This window comes from Lampetra planeri, chromosome 3, assembly GCF_965212315.1.
Source record: "Lampetra planeri chromosome 3, kcLamPlan1.2.h2, whole genome shotgun sequence".
Classification (NCBI taxonomy): Eukaryota; Metazoa; Chordata; class Hyperoartia; order Petromyzontiformes; family Petromyzontidae; genus Lampetra; species Lampetra planeri.
The window spans coordinates 18,351,142-18,367,370 of NC_136109.1; the positions used below are offsets into that span (position 1 = coordinate 18,351,142).

Below are 16,229 nucleotides of genomic sequence, written 5' to 3' on the forward strand. Positions count from 1 at the left end.
CTTCACCAATAACATTTTTCATCAGCAACATCAGCATCAGCAATAACATCAGCATCAGCAATAACATTCGCATCAGCATTAGCATTAGCAATAACAGCATCAGAAATCGCATTAGCATCAGCAATCGCATTAGCATCAGCAATAACAGCATCAGCAATAACACCAACATCATCATGCACATGTGCATCCCTTTTGTCAGTCCACTGACAAAAGGGTAAGGGTCTCCCCATGCCTGTGTGGGTCATGAAAAATGTGAACATACTTCACCACACTAGCCATTGCAGGATGAAGGCGTGGGAGCGCATACGAGCAGATATAGAAGAACAGTTCAACGACGGATTGTTCCACTGGATTATGCTGCCCACCACATAGCCCCAATACTATCATCGATATTAACTACCAAAATCAACACCACCACAATCACCATCATCACCTGAACTACCAAAATTAAACGCCATTTACCAGCGCAACATTTGGTGGTGACGCGGCCCAGCGGGGGTGGGCACCTTCGCCGCCTGCTGAAGAGCTTCACGGTTCGAATCCAGTGGCCGCCCCCGATTAATACTGCAGGTGTAAATAATCATAATACTACGTGCATCCTGCTTCACAGTGGACATTAAAAACTTCTTGACGTCATCATAAGAGTAGGCCATTGTGTGCCGGTGTCAGCGTTCAAATTTGCCAAGTTAAAAAATTACTTGGAACTGACTGATCTAGGATTATACACAGAAATCATCACCCCGTACTGACAGATCAATGCCTCAGGTCACTTTTGCAAATTAGACACTGGTTTGAGTTTCCACCTGATTAAAATATACTTGAAATCATCACTATTGCCACAGTACCACCACTACTACCACTACCACAAGCATGACCACCCACCCATGTGTCCTGATGTGTTGATGTCACTCACAAGAATCTCATGGAGCAACTGGAAGATGGACTTGAGTTCGTTGGGTGGAGCCGTCTCCAGTTGGCTCTGAACATGCAATTACAAACACACAATCACAAACACACTAATACACTTACTAACGCTAGCACACACATATCCACAAAAATAAAAAAAAACAAAGACCCCCTATAGACTTAACAGGTTGTTGGGGCAAGTGCTGTTCGCGGGCACCTGTGAAAGACGGCATGGCACATTAGTGGACGGGTTTGGTATTGATGTTTACACACTGGAACCGGTTTTTATTTGGGCTGTCAACCTCGGAGAGGCCTAATAACATTTAAAATACTGGTCGCTGAGGTTAACCATGAACAGGAATCGAACTTGGGTCACCAGGTTCGTAGCAGTGTGCTAACCACTGCAAGACACACACATAAGCATACCTACTCTTATCTTTACAGGATGTGGTAGCAAATGTTATTTAGCAAGCAACTATGCAGGACACAAAACAGATGTAATTTTCAACCAAGTGTTGAATTAAGTCTGTATCACCGACAGTCAACTCACAATGCTCCCTGTCCAGATTATCCGGGTTGTGGATTAAGAATGTTCCTCTTACAGACACTGGTTTAATGACTAGCAGCTCCCCACTTAGAGTCAATGAATCAGTGTCACTTTAAGAGGCGATAAAAAACATTGCACATTCAACACCTTTACCCTAATTTAATAAACATTAGATACGTTTTCATAGCCTCATCTAATTCCATGTTTTATCCGGGCAACCCCTCTCCCCGCCAACCTGGATAATCGAGTTTTTAGGCTGACGAGGTTAAACCTGAATTCAGCTGACGCCACCCATGTGCGCCCCCCCACCCCAACCGCTTCTCGCTTAATTTCCCCCCCTCTCCCCGAGTCCCCAGCGCGGCCTTGCCTTGATCTGCTGAAGGACGGTGGCGGAGAACTGCTCATTGCAGAAGCAGAGGTAGCAGAGCGCCTGCATGAGGATGGTGACGATGGATGGCAGCTTCCTCAATGCGATGATGACCTACATCAAAATCATCACCAGCATGAGGATCAGCTAGGTCACAATCGGCACTATGAGCAGCTGCATCATCACCGGCAGGATTAGTGTCGTCACTAGCATCATCCGGCATCTCCGATTAGCAGTTGGCAACGTACGTTGCTAGAGAAGTTCAACATACATACTTACATTCTCAACATTATCAGCACCGTCATCACTCGTGTCATTGACGGTAAAATTATTTAAACCAACATCCTCAATAATAACATTAGAATAAGGACTAACATTGTAAATGGTGGAGAGGTGAAAGATGATATGGCAGTAAGAGTATTATTGATGATAATTACAAGGCTGCCAAGTTCTGGGGAAGGAAACATATATGAGATCACGCAATGGAAAGTCAACAATAGCCACCAGCATGTGTGTCACACACACAAAGCACGTGAATTCACAGTCCTGTATTGATGCAGCACTGTCAAGCTTTACATGCCACAGATGTGTGTTATGCACACCGCTACACTGGCTGTGTGGGAAGTGTGCACATGTTTGCATGTGCAAGGGCATGCGTATGAATATTGCCTGGTGCAAGGGCAAAGAAAAGTAGGGAGGGGCTGATGCATTTGTTCATGAGCCAAATCAGATATTGGTACCACCTAAGGCGGTAAAACTTTAGTCATATAAATGTATATGCAAAGTTAATAGAGAGTTAATTACTTGACAACCCTAGTCATAAAAATATCATTACCACGTCATTCATTGTTATTGGCCACATTGATACATTAGGAGCATTCAAGTTATGCCATCTTAGGTGGTACCGACAAGTGAAATATCTGGTCTGGGCTCATGGACTATGGGGAATCATTGGGTGTCGACTTGTGAGTGTATGAATGGTGTGACCTGACAGCCCTGATGATGATACTTTCGTTACTAATCTTGCTAATGCTGCTAATATAGCTGCTGTTGATGATGTTGATGAAGCTGTTGCAGTTAACGCTGCTGTTGTTGACGACGATGATGATGAGGTGGTAATGCGGTGCTCCTCCGCACCTCTCTGATGTAGGCCTGGTTGCTGTTTGTGAAAAGCAGTTGTGCGATGTCCTCAGGCAGGGTGAGGAGGGCGTTGGAGGGCGGTGCCTCCACAGCGGTGGAGGTCATGACCGCAGTGCCAGGTTCTGTAACGTCAACATCAAACACTGTCAACACTGCAAAGACCAGCAGCGTCATGGTCAGCAGCAAACAGTACCCATATTGGGATCATCATCAACATCACATTTCATAAAAAATCATCATCAGCATCATCAGCAATCGCACAATCGTAGACATCAGTGGAATTATCACCACGAGCATTAGCATCATAATCAGTAATACCATCATCAGCAGCATCAATACCATCAGAAATATCAGTTAACATCCTCATCAGCAGCAAACATAGAATCACCACCAGAAGCAGAAATAGCATCGTCAACCACATAAGCATTTTCATCATCATTAGCAGGATCAATACCATCAGAAATAAAATTAATAAAAATTTGTATCAGCATCAACCAAATACTCATCAACGGTAGCAGCACCAGTATGATCATCTCAGTCATCATGATCGCCATATCACCGTGGTCAGCAGCATCAACATCTTTGTGTGCTGATGCTTCTGCTTGTGATGGTGGTGACTTCACTCACCCACAGTGGCCTGTGATGAGACGTCACAGTGCAGGATGATGAGAGCCAGACAGGAGTGGAGGCCAGAAAATTCTCGCGTTTGAGACATGGTCCAGTGACGATTCTGCGAAAGAATAAAATCCTTTAACACGAAGCTTTCGATAACAGAGACAGTGGGAGAGATGGGGCTGGTGTTAGTGTTCGGGGCAGGACGGCAGTGTTAGTGGTAGAGATGGGGCTGTGGGGAGCGGGAGTTGTCGTGGTTAATACGCTGCACTATGAACCCGGCGATCCGAGTTTGATTCCCGCTTACGGCCAACACAAGTGACGATTATCTGAACCGGTCCCTGGGCCTCCCCTAGGTCGATTCAGCCTCAAAATGAATACCTGGTGCGTGGTGCTGGCCACCCACCCTGCTGTGCTGGCTTTCATAGGTGCTCGTTAACAACGCTTGCTCAGTCTATTAATGCTATATGGAGGGTTTTTGTCTTTGGTGGGCTGTGTTAGTGGTAGGGGTATAGATGGGACTGTGTTAGTGGTAAGGTTAAGGATGGGGATGTGTTAGTAGTAGGGGTAGATCTGGCACTGTGCACCTGGTTTGGTTGAGGTCCAGGTCCCAACAGGAATGAGATGAGGCGCCGGAATGCAGAGAGATCCAGCAGGAGCTGGCAGGGGGCTGGACCCTGAGAAACAAGGTGACAAGGAGCGCCATGAGGATTCGTAGGGACACGTGGGAACACAGAAGGCATAGGAAGGCAAGAGGAGATGTTGAGTAGCACTGGGACATAAAGAAGGATGGGAAACCAAGGGGACACATGGGAATACATGGGAGGACTTTGGGAAACAAAGGGAAGTTTGGGGAGGCATGGGAGCAAATGAGAATACAAAGGGAGTTTAGGAGGCTATGTTTTCGAATCATTGTCTGGATTGAGATCAGATTTAAAGAAACAAGCTTTGATTGAGTCTCAGCTTCAAGAAATCGAATTTCATGTTTAAAGTAGTTATCGAGACTCCAGGTGACTGGGTTTCAGGGACGTCTTGAGACTTGGCTTCAGGAAACTGGTTTTGGGACCAGAATTTTGGATTTTTAACGAATTCTTACCCTGCGAGCGAAGGACTCCAGGAGTCGGAAATACTGGGCACAGTTTTTACAGTTCTCCATGACATCTTTGTCCAGGAGGTCCAGTAAGGAATCCACCAGCTTCTTCAATCCCTGCACAACCTGACACAGTGATGACAAGCGTGAGTTTTTTTTATCCACAGTCCACTAGGACAATGCATAATGGATGTGTGTACAATGTTGCTGTAATTTTATTATGTTTTATTTTTATTATTTTATTACTTCCCTTCTACATGACTTTACCGAAAGAACCAAGAAGAAAAAAAAAATGTTGCTGTAGTTCACTGAACAAACACCAGTGTCTGTGGAGAGCTCCTGCCTTTCACACCTACAAACCAGTAGCATTTGCTAAACACGCCGGCTGATGAGGCTTATGAAGTCAAAACAAGTCCAGTTTGCCTGCTTGTGTATGCCACCACGATACACGGAGAATGAAAGCAGGACATGCACCCTCTCCGTTCCGTGATTGGCTGGCCATCTCGCCAAGGCAGACAAAAGTGACGTTTCATCAATGGCGGTTGCACAATCGGTAAGATGGCTACTGCAAATTATGGAGAAAAGCCTTTCATGGCGAGCAATGCAACGGTGTCTCTGACATGGCCATTACGAACCTGGCACGACCGTATTGAACTCTCCGACAGTGATGACGAGTTCGAGGTCTTGAACCCATGATCTCAGCATTGCTGGTTCAGTGACTCTGGCACGGCCAACATGAACCCGCCCTCCCCCCCCCAAGAGAAACACACGCACTCACCTAGACCCATGCCTTGAACCAAATATCTCAGTGATGCTGGCCAAGTGTCTCCGACATGACCATTACGAACCTGGCACGACCGTATTGAACTCTCTGACAGTGATGATGAGTTCGAGGTCTTGAACCCATGATCTCAGCATTGCTGGTTCAGTGACTCTGGCACGGCCAACATGAACCTGCCCTCCCCCGCCCCAAGAGAAACACACGCACTCACCTAGACCCATGCCTTGAACCAAATATCTCAGTGATGCAGGCTAAGTGTCTCCGTCCGACATGGCCATTATGAACCCATCACCTGGCTGTCTGTGTGCTGGAGTCCTCCCTCCAGGGTCTTGTCGAGAATGGTTGCCGTGTGACTCCTGACCTCACGAACGCCGCACTCGAGCAACAGCAGCCTGGGTCAGAGGTCAGAGTCAAAGTTCAGGGGTCAAGAGTGACGCATAAACAACCTAGATGTCTGGGGTCAAAGGGAAAACTGGTTTGAGGTCAGGGGATGGGACATGGTTGTGGTGGTCATGGCATTGGTGGGAATTATTTTGGTGGTAATAATGATAAGGGTTGTTGTGGTGAAGGCGGTCATAGGTGGTTCAGATGATGCTGGTGGTGGTGGTAGTTGCTATTTTGATAGGGGAGGTAGTGTTTGTGGTTTTGCAGTTGTTGGTGGCTGTGGTGAAAGTTGTGATGGAGCTGTGGTGTTGTAATATTGGTAGAGGTGGTGAGAGGTGTTGTAGTTGTGGTGGTTGTGGTAGCTGCGATGCGGTTGTGCTGTTATAATGACGATGGTGGTTGTGATGATGGTGGCGGTAGTGGCAGTGGTTTAAGGTAGTTGTGGTGATGACAGTTGTGGTAGTTGTGGTGGTGGTAGTTGGGGTGCTTCTTTTTGTGGTGGTTGTGATAGCTGTGCTGGTTGTCATGGTTGTGGAAGCTGTGGTGGTTGTGGTTGTGGAAGCTGTGGTGGTTGTGGTTGTTGTGATAGCTGTGGTGGTTGTCAGGGTTGTGGTTGTACCGTATCGTCTCATGTCCCTCTGTGCTCCTTATCGTCTCCAGGAGCCATTCGCAGGCCCGACTCGAACGGCAGAGCAGAGACCCGACCAGCATCATCCACTCATCAACATCCTCCCTGCATCACCACCACCACCACCACCACACTTATCATCATCACCATCAACATCAGTATCAGCAATAACATCATCACCACCGTCAACTTAAGCAATTTAAGTAATAATCAGCAGTATCAACAGCATCGTCATTGCCATGCAGCCTCAGCAGCAGAACCATCAGCAGCAGCAACATTTTTATTTTATCATCATCATCATCATCGATAGAACCATCAACACCATCGTTAATAAAGGAATGGATAAGGCAGTTGAGGTGTAGGAGACGGTTAAGGACATCGTGCACATGAGCGAGGCGTTTGAGAAGATGAAACGAGGTTGAGCGTTGACGAGGTTTGCACAGGTCTCACCAGAGCTTCTTCTTGGTGCGAAGGAAGGTGTTGAAGAGAAAGTTCACGGCCAAACGCAGACTCACGGTAGCCATCTCCTCAAAGTCCGTGTGCTTGCTCTTATTCTGAATAACACAGGAGCCGAGTCTCAATCAAAACACTGGTCCTAAATTTTCACAGCCCTTGTCAATCCACTGCTGGGTGAAGGCTTCCCCACATCGCGTCAATCATCACGCGAGTCAGTGCAGCTTCACGAAGGGGAAAAGGAGGCCCAGGACTGGTTTGGATATCAGCGAGTGATGTTAGCCGTGTCCAGAAAACAAACTAAGGTCATACAGGTTAAAAGTGTAGTGTGCGAACTACTGTGCCACCACCGCAGTGGTCCTAAACGTCATAATCGAACCTCCAATACAAAAAGAACCTGGTTTTAGGAAAGCAGGCGTAGTCTGTTGGTGTGCTAGGGTGGTGGAGGTTGTGCTGTGGAGCGGTGGTGCAGCGGTTAGCGCATTGCGCTAGGAACCTGGTGACAGACACAAGTTCGATTCCCGCTCACGGCCAACACCAGTGACGATTAACTGAACCGGTCTTGGGCTTCCTCTAGGTCGACTCAGCCTCAAATTAGTACCGAGTGCGGTGTGTAAACATCGCCACTGAGGAGACAAAGGCGGCCGGGCGTGGTGCTGGCCACCCACCTCCTCGTGTCAAGTGCCGGCCTTCATAGGTGCTCTTGCTCCTATAGTCTGTTAAGGCCATACGGGGGATATTTATCTTTATGCTGAAGATCATGCTTATTGGTTCAGTGTCTAGGGGTTGGATGTGATGCACATTCCTCATGTGGCATGAGTGTGATGCAGGGATCCATGTAATGTGGGAAACATGTTCATGTGGCATTCACTGGCTTAATCAGATCACAATGCAACACCTTAACAATGGCTGGCGGCTCCCACACGAGACTTCGTAAAGCCAACCTACCTAAAATCCCAGTTAGCTTGGATCCTTGACTCTCTACTGCAATATTAGTGATAGATCAACACGTATGTTCTGTACTTCTGATCAGGTAAAAATGAATCACGCATTATCACACAAAGGCTTTAAATAATGTAACAGCCATTTTCAATCAACTGCTGGATAAACACAGAGTGCTGCACATGATCTGTTCAGTACAAGGTAAAGGTAAAGTTCCTCCCTGGTAAAAGAAGAATGCGTATAGGTAAATGTAATATCAATATAAACTCTTTGGTTCTTTCGGTAAAGTCACGTAGGTATAAAATAAAATACCTACGTGACTTTACCGAAAGAACCAACGAGTATGGATTCCTGCAGTCACGAAAAAGCTTCAAATCAAGATCAATATAAATATCCAGTATTATTTTAGAATAAAGATAGACCCCATGTTAGCTAATGTTACGAGCCATGGATGACAAAGAGTAAAGAAAAAAAACCTCCGCACATTTGTCAGTAACATTGAGTGGCCTTAAAATGAAAAAAATAAAATATAAAAAGGTGACATTTTGGGCACTGGCCCCCTTATTTCACAGCACATACAGAAAGCGGTGGCGTTTGCGATGCAAACTGCTGTGCCACGACTTCAGGGTCACGAAACAACATTTGAAGTGGTGACCGGATGTCCAAGTCCAGAGTCACAACAAGAAGCCAGGAAATGTGGAAGAGCTCAAGGTAAGGATAAAAACTGCCCTTGGAAAAGTTACTCGAGACATTTTGGGAAAAAAGTATGGAGAAATTTTCAAGTTGGGATGAAAAGGTATGAACAGTATTGAAGTCTTGCATTACTTTAAAACCAGGGAGGGACTTAATTATCACAGCATCATCATTATAACCAGCCATGATCTATTTCCTGCTGAACGAAGACCTCCCCAATCCGTCACCACCTGTTACAATCCTGCGATGTCAATGATCCATGCAGCTCCTGCACACAGCCACGCTGTACAGTCTTAAATCACCGTCAACCATCATCATCCTCTCTGGGGCATAGAGAATGGGTAATGCTAATTAGTGTAAGCAAGTCAACAGCAGTGGTTTATGACCAATGGAGAAAGACTGGCCACTGCCATAGGAATGTGGAATTTCCACCTTTTTGTCTCAAAACTCACGACATTGATGGACGCCAGCGCTCGGATGAATTTGAAGTAGTTTTGGTTGTAGACCTCTCGGTTCTTCATGAACTTCAGGTTTTCTTCGAGAACCGCCTGGTAGCATGAAGCAGAAAAATTCCTTCACGTCACCAAGTCGATAAAAATAATCAACAACACCAACAAATGAAGTGACATGCCACTAAGAAAACGGCGTCCAAGACGGCGGCCTGAGGTTGAAGGTCAGGCCTGCAGGGCTTAGCGAAAAAGTTAAGATTAGTCAGGGGTGGGGGGTGGGGGGCACACGAGGGAAAATGGGAAGATTCGAGTTATTGTTAGGCTTTGTGTTATTGTCAGGCTTTGGTAACGGTTATGGTCACAGTTAGGGTCAGATCGGTGCTCAATTTCAGGTTAGTGTCCAAGTTTATTTTATGGTAAGTATTCAGATAAGACCAAGCATTCGGGTGTTAGGAAGGGGTGTAATAGTTAAGGTCAGGATTGGGATGATAGTCAGCACTAGTGACAGTGTAATGGCTGGTCATATTAGTCTCAATAAACGTGGGCTTGTGTTAATATCCAGCATGGTTATTGGTTATGACTAGGGTCAGGGCCAGTAATAATGTCAACATGTTCACATGTTTAGGGCTATGGTTAGGAATATGGTCGGTACTAGTGTCAGTGATATGTTCAGCATGAGTGTCAGTGATATGACCAGCACTAATGTCAGTGATTTGGCGAGACGAGCTAGCATCAGTGCGCGTCTGGGATAGTGGCCGTGTCGAGGGCTCGTATTCGGGACAGCATCCCGCACCTGACAGATGGAGGGCGGCATGCGCTCCCCCAGCATCCCCGTGCGCTCCCAGCGCCGCACGAGGCGGGCGAGCAGGGAGAGTCCGTCGTGAGCCCGAGGCGGGCGCGGGGACGAGACCGGGGACAGATCCGGGGACGCTGCCGCCGCCGTCGCCGCCACAATACCCGGAAACACCCCCTGTCTGGATCCAGATCCAGAACCGGAGCCAGGGGTGGAGGTGACACCCAGTCCGGAACCGGAGTCAGAAACGGCATTGGAGCCCAATCCAGAGCCAGAGCTAGATCCAGAACTGGTGCTGACACGACTTTTCTTGGGCAATACAGGTGAGATGGCAGTAGTGGAGGTGGCTGTGGTGGTTGAAACGTTCGAAGCAGCAGCAGAGGCAGCAGCAGCAGATGCCCCAGTGCGTTGGTAGAACAGCATGTAGGCATTCCAGTAGCGGCGACGGAGATCCGACGCAGAGTTGTCTAAACACACGGGAGGCACAGGTGGTGGCAGTTATTAAAGTGCTGATGATGGTTGTCATGTTGCTAATGTTGGCGGTGGCAGTGTGATGAAGATGGTGATGGTAGCATGAGTGGAGGTGTTGTTGGTGCTGACAGTGGTAGTGATAGTGGTGATGAAGATATGGGTGGTGACGCTAGAAATGCCAACAATGGTGGTAATGGTGTGGCCGATGGTAGTGGTTTTGGTAATGATAATTATAGTGGTGAGAGTGATGGTGGTGATGTGGTTGAGGTTGTGACAGTGGTGGTGATAATGCTGCTGCTGATAATACTGATACTGGTGATGCTACTATGCTGTTGCTGATGACGATTCTCACGTTGATCGTAAACCTTCGTTCTGTACTCTCCGCCAAAGCATTCATATTCCAGGGCCTCTTCCGTCATCTCAAACCCCTCCACTTGGGTGTCGTTAAACCGGAACCAACGGCCAAGAGCAGGACCGGGCCTGGCATAACCACAACAACCCAAAGACAACCATTAAGTACAACAACAACAACAACCATCAATCAAACAGCATCATCATCATCATCTTTTGCATTACCATCACAATCCATCAACCCAACATCATCATCATGTTTATCATCTCCACAGCCACCACAACCATTTACAAAAGAGCATCACCAATATCTCCACAACCACGGTAACCATCTAACTGCATAATCGTCATTGTCATCTCAACAACACCATGTGCTTAGCAATGGTAGCTCAATGTCTCTGACATGACCATTATGAGCCCCCTGAGAGAGACAGAGACACTCAGAAAAGTGCCTGAACCCAGAAGTCATTGGTTGCCAGGCCAATCAATGTCTCCAACACAGCCATTATTTACCATCCAAGATAGACAAGGCCTCAAAAACCCACGCTCTAAGTGATGCTAGCTTCATGCCTGCAACACGGCCCATTATAAACCCCCACCTTCAGAGCAAGTGAGAAATATTCAGACCAGAGCTTTAAAACCCTCAAAGGTTGCCAACCTCAGTGTCTGCGATACCACCGTTATGGAGTCTCTCACCTGCGCTCCTTGATGAAGCTGTAGTAGTGCCCCGCGTGCGCTTGTCCGCTGTGAACCACGACGCCCACGAGCTCGTACTGATCGTCGTGCACGCCGGCTCCCCCGCCCGGCGCCGCCGTGGCCGACCCATTCAATGCCGCGCCATTGCTTCCGTTGCTGCTGCCATTACTACTGCCGTTACTGCCGCCATTACTGCCGCCGTTACTGCCGCCGTTACTGCTGTTGTTGCTGCTGTTGTTGCTGCTGCTCTCTTGGCGAGCAAGCCCCACGGTCGTGTACGGCTCCATGTTGAGGAGGAACGGGAACTGGGAGGTATGGGGTCGGGGGGGGGGGCGGGGAGAGAGGGGAGGCTTGAGGAGGTTCGGGAGGTGGTGGTGAGAGGTGGTGGGAGGTGGATGAGGTTAAGAGGTAAATGAGCAGGTGGAGGTCGTTGAGTTCGGAGAAATATAGAGAGTGCGGCCAGAGGCAGATCTGATATTTGCATTGTGTGCGTTTTAAAATGTGTATATGGTATATGCACAAAGCTCACGTGAACACTCCAGCCACTAGAGGCTGCTAGATTCACCACGTTGTTTAAAAAAATCATTCGTTAATCAAACCATGACCGTGCATTGAGGAGGAAAAAATGTGACACCCTGAATCGTGATGATGGCAATGCTCCTGCTGCTAATGATGATGATGCTGCCGCTGATGAAAATGACCCTCACCCGGATCTGCTCGTCATATTTGATGGGGCGGCCGCTGTCCCAGTCGAATCCGAACCTCATGAGATGAATCACGAGCAGCTCTGGCAGGGACTTGATGCACATTCGCTTCACAGTCGTGCGCTGCAACAAAGACAAAGATCCCCCATATTTAGCCGACAGACTGCTGGGGCGAGTGCTATTAGCAAGTACCCATCAAAGGCTAGTGGGGAGGTGGCCAACACCATTCCCAGCCACCTTTGTCTCCCCAGTCCTGATGTTTATACACTGCAAAAGATACTGCTTTTAGGCCAAGTAAATCAACAGCAGGGCCAATATTGATTCAGCTATTTTTCATTGATGCTGGTTTCCAGGTTCAAAGCGTAATGCACTAACCATTACACCACCGCTCCTCACACGTAGACACGTAGACACGTACACACCCACACACAAGTATAGCCACAGACATGAGCGCACAAGTGCAGAGGCGTGTACCGAGATGCACACGTGCTGCTTGGCTACAGAGTCTGGGCCAGTGCAAATACGGGAAGTATAATCTGGACCAGTATCTCACCTTGAGGCAGCACCTCTCACAGTAGTACGAGTTGTCCCCTTCCAGAAGTTCGCCCCTCACAAACTGGTCAAGGCAAACCTCAAGACTCGAGCCGCCAGTCACACCAAGGTCGAGAGCCACAAACAGCTCCTCTCTCTCATACCTGATACACGAGACACGAGGAGGAGAAAACACACAGAGAGACGTTGATTAGGGGGACGGGAGCATGGGGAGGAGGCAAATGAGCAGAGAAACATGGGAATAAAGGAAGCAAAGTGAGAAGAAGAGAGTTACAGGGAAGAGCATTGGGTGTAGGGAAACACAGGGAGGATAAAGGAGAAAATGGGGAGAAGAGAGTGGAGAAAGGAGGTGCAGAGAGAAGGGAGACACAGGAGGAGGTGAAGGGGAGACACAGCAACAAGAAGGGGGCATGGCAGGAGACACAGAGGGAAGGGACATGTTTTATTGCACTGGCTGCTCAGGTTTAATTTGTGTTCATATTTTGCCGCAATTCAATAGAATGAATGGTTCTGCACTGTGTGTTCCTGCTAGCAGTAAGACGAACCTGTGTGGACAGTCCTTGCAGATTTTCTGGTCGGAAAAAACTCCCTGAAAAGTGTTCTTAAAGATCTGTTCCTTTCCCAGTTTCTGTGGCACACAAAGCATAAAAACAAAAATGAAAATAGCATATTAAATTGACAATGATTACCAATAAAATATATAACAGTTTAACATTTCACTGAATTTAAGTAGCAAGAGCCGGGAGAAAAGAGTTATGATGTGGTTATTGTTACGAGTAAGGATTAGTGTTGAGTTAGGGATAAGGTTAGGATACAGTGTTAGAAGTATGTGTTACGAGTTAGGATACGTATTATGGTTCGTGTTAGAAGTTGGTGTTCGAAGTTATGGTTAGTGTTAGGAGTTAGGAATAAGTGTTGCGGGTTCGTGTTACGAATTACAGTAAATGTTACGTGTTGGAGTCAAGTAGTAGGGCTGTCGAGTCAATGGACAGGATTATAATTTGACCTTCAGGTGTTCGTCGATTTGGTCGATGATGCTGGTGAAGAATTCGTAAGCATCCTGCTGATCCCGAACCATCAGGGGCCGGTTCCAGAGCCTGAAGATCTGGGAAGACCAGGAAATACGCACACACATACATACACACATGATTCATGTACATTTAGGTGAATGTATGTAAGTATTAACAGGCTTTGACCATATTCTTTGTTTTTTTTCGGTATAGAGTACGTAGATAGAAAAAGAAAAGTACTTTTATTATAATTTTTTCTTTCTATCTACATGACTTTACCGAAAGAACCAAAGAATATGAATTCCTGTAGTCATGAAAGTTTCAAGTCAGGCTTTGACCAGTCGCCCTCCAACAACAACAGAGGGCAGAAGAGCGACGCTCACAACGACGAGCAGAGCGGCTGCTAAAATGCAGCAAGTTGGCATAGCAGGGGGCAAAGGTGGTGCATCTGCCAGTAATCTCAATCAGTCAACCCATGGTACCTGGGGCTGTCCCGTAACCTCCTGTCAGTGAGCCTTTGACACTTAACGTGGCCTGGCACAAGCAGAGTGGCGATGTCACCGCCACTTAGTGGCGAATGGTGGCTGTTCTTGTTGTTGAAGTATTCATAATCCATGGCAGTGAATCGTGAGAGCATTTCAAAATGTTACCACAATATATAACATTTTCAAACATTGTATCTTATAATATCTGATTGCAATGTTTATAATTATCTCAAAATGTTAAAATGTAAAGGTGCAGCCCCTGCACACCACCAAATTCAAGTTTGTTGCACTTCTAGAATATAATTGTAATTTACATGAATGACTTGGTCAATCAATACAATCAACATTATGATCATCTACATCTACACATGATGTGTGTGTGTAGGTAGTTGGAGCGGTAGTGTGGTGATTAGCGCGCTGCACTACGAATCCGGCAACCCAAGTATGATTCCCCGCTTTCACCCAACATCGTTGACAAATGTCTGAACCTATTCTGGACCTCCCCAAGGTCGACTCAACCTCAAAGGAATACCTGATGCACTGTGTAAACATCAGCACTAGGGAGCAAAGGTGGCTGGGCGTGGTATTGGCCAACCACCCCCTCATGTCCTGTGCAAGCCTTCATAAGTGCTCACGAACAGCACTTGCCTCACCAGTCTGTTAATGGTTACACAGTGGATCTGTGCATTTCAAATTGTGTGTATGCGTGTATGTATGTATGCATCACCTTCCAGAATGTCTGTGGCACGTAGTACTGCAGTTTGCTCTCCATGAGGTGTCCAAAGAGACACTGCACTTGATAGAAGACGCTCTCATCTGGGTTCTCCGCATCATCCCCCTCCACAGCCAGAATGGCCTAGAAACACATGCAGACACAACAGCAGTCACGAAGTGACAGTGACATCACCACGGCGCTTGGGCCCAGCCAAATGCACCAATGCCACGTGAAGTGTGTAAGGCAGGTCACAGAACAGACATATTACAAGTTAACCGACTGAAATGACTCAGATGCACCGCCTGTGCTCCAGTTTTCAGACACATGCAGACACACGCTGACACAACGATCCCTCGTATAGACTTAAAAGACTAAGGATAAGTGCTGTTAGCGAGCACCTATGAAGGCCGGCACAGCACACGAGGGGATGGGAGGCCAGCACCATCCCGGCCATCTTTGTGAGCATGTTTACACCATGTTTACAAATTGCAGGTACTCATTTGAGGCTGAGTCGACCTATGGGAGGCCCAGGACTAGTTCAGATAATGATCACTGGTGTTAGCCGTGAGCAGCAATGGAACTCGTGTCACCGGGTTCGTTGCGCAGCCCACTAACCTCGACACTACATGCAGACACACATGCTGACACACACACAAGCACAGACATATATACGTGCTAGTGACGGTGTTTGGGTCAGGGCAAAGGCTAGCACTACTTTCTTGTTGGAGTTTGGGTATTAGGGTTAGTGTGGGTTTTGGGGTTAATGTAATGAGGGCTAACACCAGTGACAGCATTAGCATCACGGCTAGTAACAGCGCTAGTAATAATGCTGATGCTAATGTTCGAGCTTTTGTTCACGGTAAGGGCCAGGAGGGCGAGTGTGCGGGGCTACCTCGGGTAGGCCGGGATGCATGTAGAGCTGCTGGAACACGGCGTTCATGTAGCACGTTGCTCCCCCGTTTCTGAGACCCACAAATCCGGACTCGGAGCGACCATCCACAGGCGGAAGGTACTGAAAAACACCCACCAAGACACAACAAACACACGGGTGTGAGTGACACTGCCTACAAGGACAAGGCGTGAATGATGCACAACCGTTGGAAGCCAGGGCACATGACACAGCCTTGCATGGGCCAGGGTGACATTTGCCGAGTGATATCCAGCCTCCCATGCCTCCTGCATAGTGCAGAGGTTAGCGGAGGGCTCGGTGGACAGCTCTAAAGAGGCTGGGTCAGTAGGCAAGCTGTGGTGGTGGTCGCTGGCAAGGATTATCATGGACCGTGTAAGCGCATGCTATATCATAGTGTTGCCATTTCATGATAATCCTAATAATAACACCTTGGCTTAAGCAGTGTGATGAAGACACGGGCAAGGGAAATTAGGAAGGAGTGGAGCGAGCAAAACCGTAACTGTCCATGTGCCTGGCTTGTGTGTCTACATCGAAGTGTGACTGAGTGAAT

The 16,229-nt window shown here is 47.5% G+C and overlaps 1 protein-coding gene across 1 annotated transcript in view; it reads right to left on the bottom strand.

Moving 5' to 3' along the window:
- Positions 1-16,229, bottom strand: part of USP24 (ubiquitin specific peptidase 24) — a 58,197-nt gene that overhangs the window by 11,226 nt on the left and 30,742 nt on the right. Inside the window, exons 42-60 of the mRNA XM_078622477.1 lie at positions 15,662-15,781; positions 14,782-14,910; positions 13,566-13,664; positions 13,105-13,187; positions 12,561-12,702; positions 12,011-12,130; positions 11,304-11,608; positions 10,609-10,736; positions 9,786-10,252; positions 8,996-9,091; positions 6,906-7,009; positions 6,447-6,560; positions 5,736-5,835; positions 4,669-4,788; positions 4,160-4,249; positions 3,588-3,690; positions 2,958-3,082; positions 1,821-1,934; positions 914-979 (exon numbers count right to left, since the gene is read on the bottom strand). Of these exons, the coding sequence (XP_078478603.1) occupies positions 914-979; positions 1,821-1,934; positions 2,958-3,082; positions 3,588-3,690; positions 4,160-4,249; positions 4,669-4,788; positions 5,736-5,835; positions 6,447-6,560; positions 6,906-7,009; positions 8,996-9,091; positions 9,786-10,252; positions 10,609-10,736; positions 11,304-11,608; positions 12,011-12,130; positions 12,561-12,702; positions 13,105-13,187; positions 13,566-13,664; positions 14,782-14,910; positions 15,662-15,781 (2,625 nt within the window). The remainder of the gene's footprint in view (positions 1-913; positions 980-1,820; positions 1,935-2,957; positions 3,083-3,587; positions 3,691-4,159; positions 4,250-4,668; positions 4,789-5,735; positions 5,836-6,446; positions 6,561-6,905; positions 7,010-8,995; positions 9,092-9,785; positions 10,253-10,608; positions 10,737-11,303; positions 11,609-12,010; positions 12,131-12,560; positions 12,703-13,104; positions 13,188-13,565; positions 13,665-14,781; positions 14,911-15,661; positions 15,782-16,229) is intronic.